Source organism: Mus caroli, chromosome 14 (genome assembly GCF_900094665.2).
Source record: "Mus caroli chromosome 14, CAROLI_EIJ_v1.1, whole genome shotgun sequence".
NCBI classification, from domain to species: domain Eukaryota; kingdom Metazoa; phylum Chordata; class Mammalia; order Rodentia; family Muridae; genus Mus; species Mus caroli.
In genome coordinates, this window is record NC_034583.1 from 37,180,739 (window position 1) to 37,181,969 (window position 1,231).

General features: G+C 39.6%; 1 protein-coding gene across 2 annotated transcripts in view; it reads right to left on the bottom strand.

The window, feature by feature from the left end:
• Ero1a (endoplasmic reticulum oxidoreductase 1 alpha) overlaps nucleotides 1-1,231 on the bottom strand; it is a 47,934-nt gene that overhangs the window by 9,736 nt on the left and 36,967 nt on the right. For both annotated transcript variants that reach the window (XM_021182346.2, XM_021182345.2), the window contains exon 12: nucleotides 448-694. In XM_021182346.2, the coding sequence (XP_021038005.1) occupies nucleotides 448-694 (247 nt within the window). The remainder of the gene's footprint in view (nucleotides 1-447; nucleotides 695-1,231) is intronic.

Here is a 1,231-nt window from a genome sequence, read left to right on the forward strand (position 1 = left end):
GTGAGCCACCATGTGGTTGCTGGGATTTGAACTCTGGACCTTCGGAAGAGCAGTCGGGTGCTCTTACCCACTGAGCCATCTCACCAGCCCTCAAATATAAATTCTAAGTGTATTAGAAGTGTGGCCTCAAACTTAAAAGACTGTGCAAGTAAAAATAATGCTGGTATTAAGAACATAAAAAATAAAAGTGTAGTACACAGTTCAAAGCAAATCCAAGATATTCTAGTAGCTCTGGGAGCCAGGCGACACACACCTACATTCCCAGCACTCTGGAGGCTGAGGCAAGAGAATCTGACCATCTCAAAAAACGAAAACTTCAATGAGCACAACTACATGTGCATGATATAAACAAAGATGGTTTTCTTCTCTAACCAAATAATGCAGTTTACTCTGGGCGCCACCCCACACCTATATGTTAATATATATGTTACAATGTATAGCACCTACTTGATTTCATGAAGTATCTCCAGAAGTAACGCTTTGTTTTCTGCATCCTGAACTTTATTCCCAGTGAAGAGCTGAAAATCTGGACGCTCAAAAAATGGAAGCACTTTGGAGAGAGCCCTTAACTCTATCAGGTACAGGAAGTACAAGTTCTTCAGCCTTCGTGGGCCTTCTCCTTCAGTCAGAACCCCATCAAAGCGCTGCTGGAACTCTGTGACATTGTGACCCCATTTCTTTTCCAGCCAAGTATCTAAAGAGAAAGAACACTAAATGATTGAATTGTACAGTTATGTAATTTTCATTTTAATTATAAGGGACTGCTAATACTTATAGAAGTCAATTTCATTTTGTAGTTTAAAGTATGTAATTTAGCCAAAAACAGTTTGGGTTTGTTGTTGTTTTTACTAATTTAACTTTAAAACCTCTGTCGAAAACCAAGCATGGTGGTACATGCTTTTAATTCAAAGCAGAAACAGGTAGAACTCTGTGAGTTCAAGGCCCGCTTGGTCTACATACAGATTTCCAGGACAGCCAAGGCTATGAGCCCTTGCCATCAAAAACAAATAGATAAAATTTCAAAAATTCTATAGTAAGAATTTTGTCTTTGAAAACCATTTTTTTTTAAGATTTATTTATTTATTATATGTAAGTACACTGTAGCTGTCTTCAGACACTCCAGAAGAGGGCGCCAGATCTCATTATGGATGGTTGTGAGCCACCATGTGGTTGCTGGGATTTGAACTCTGGACCTTCGGAAGAGCAGTCGGGTGCTCTTACCCACTGAGCC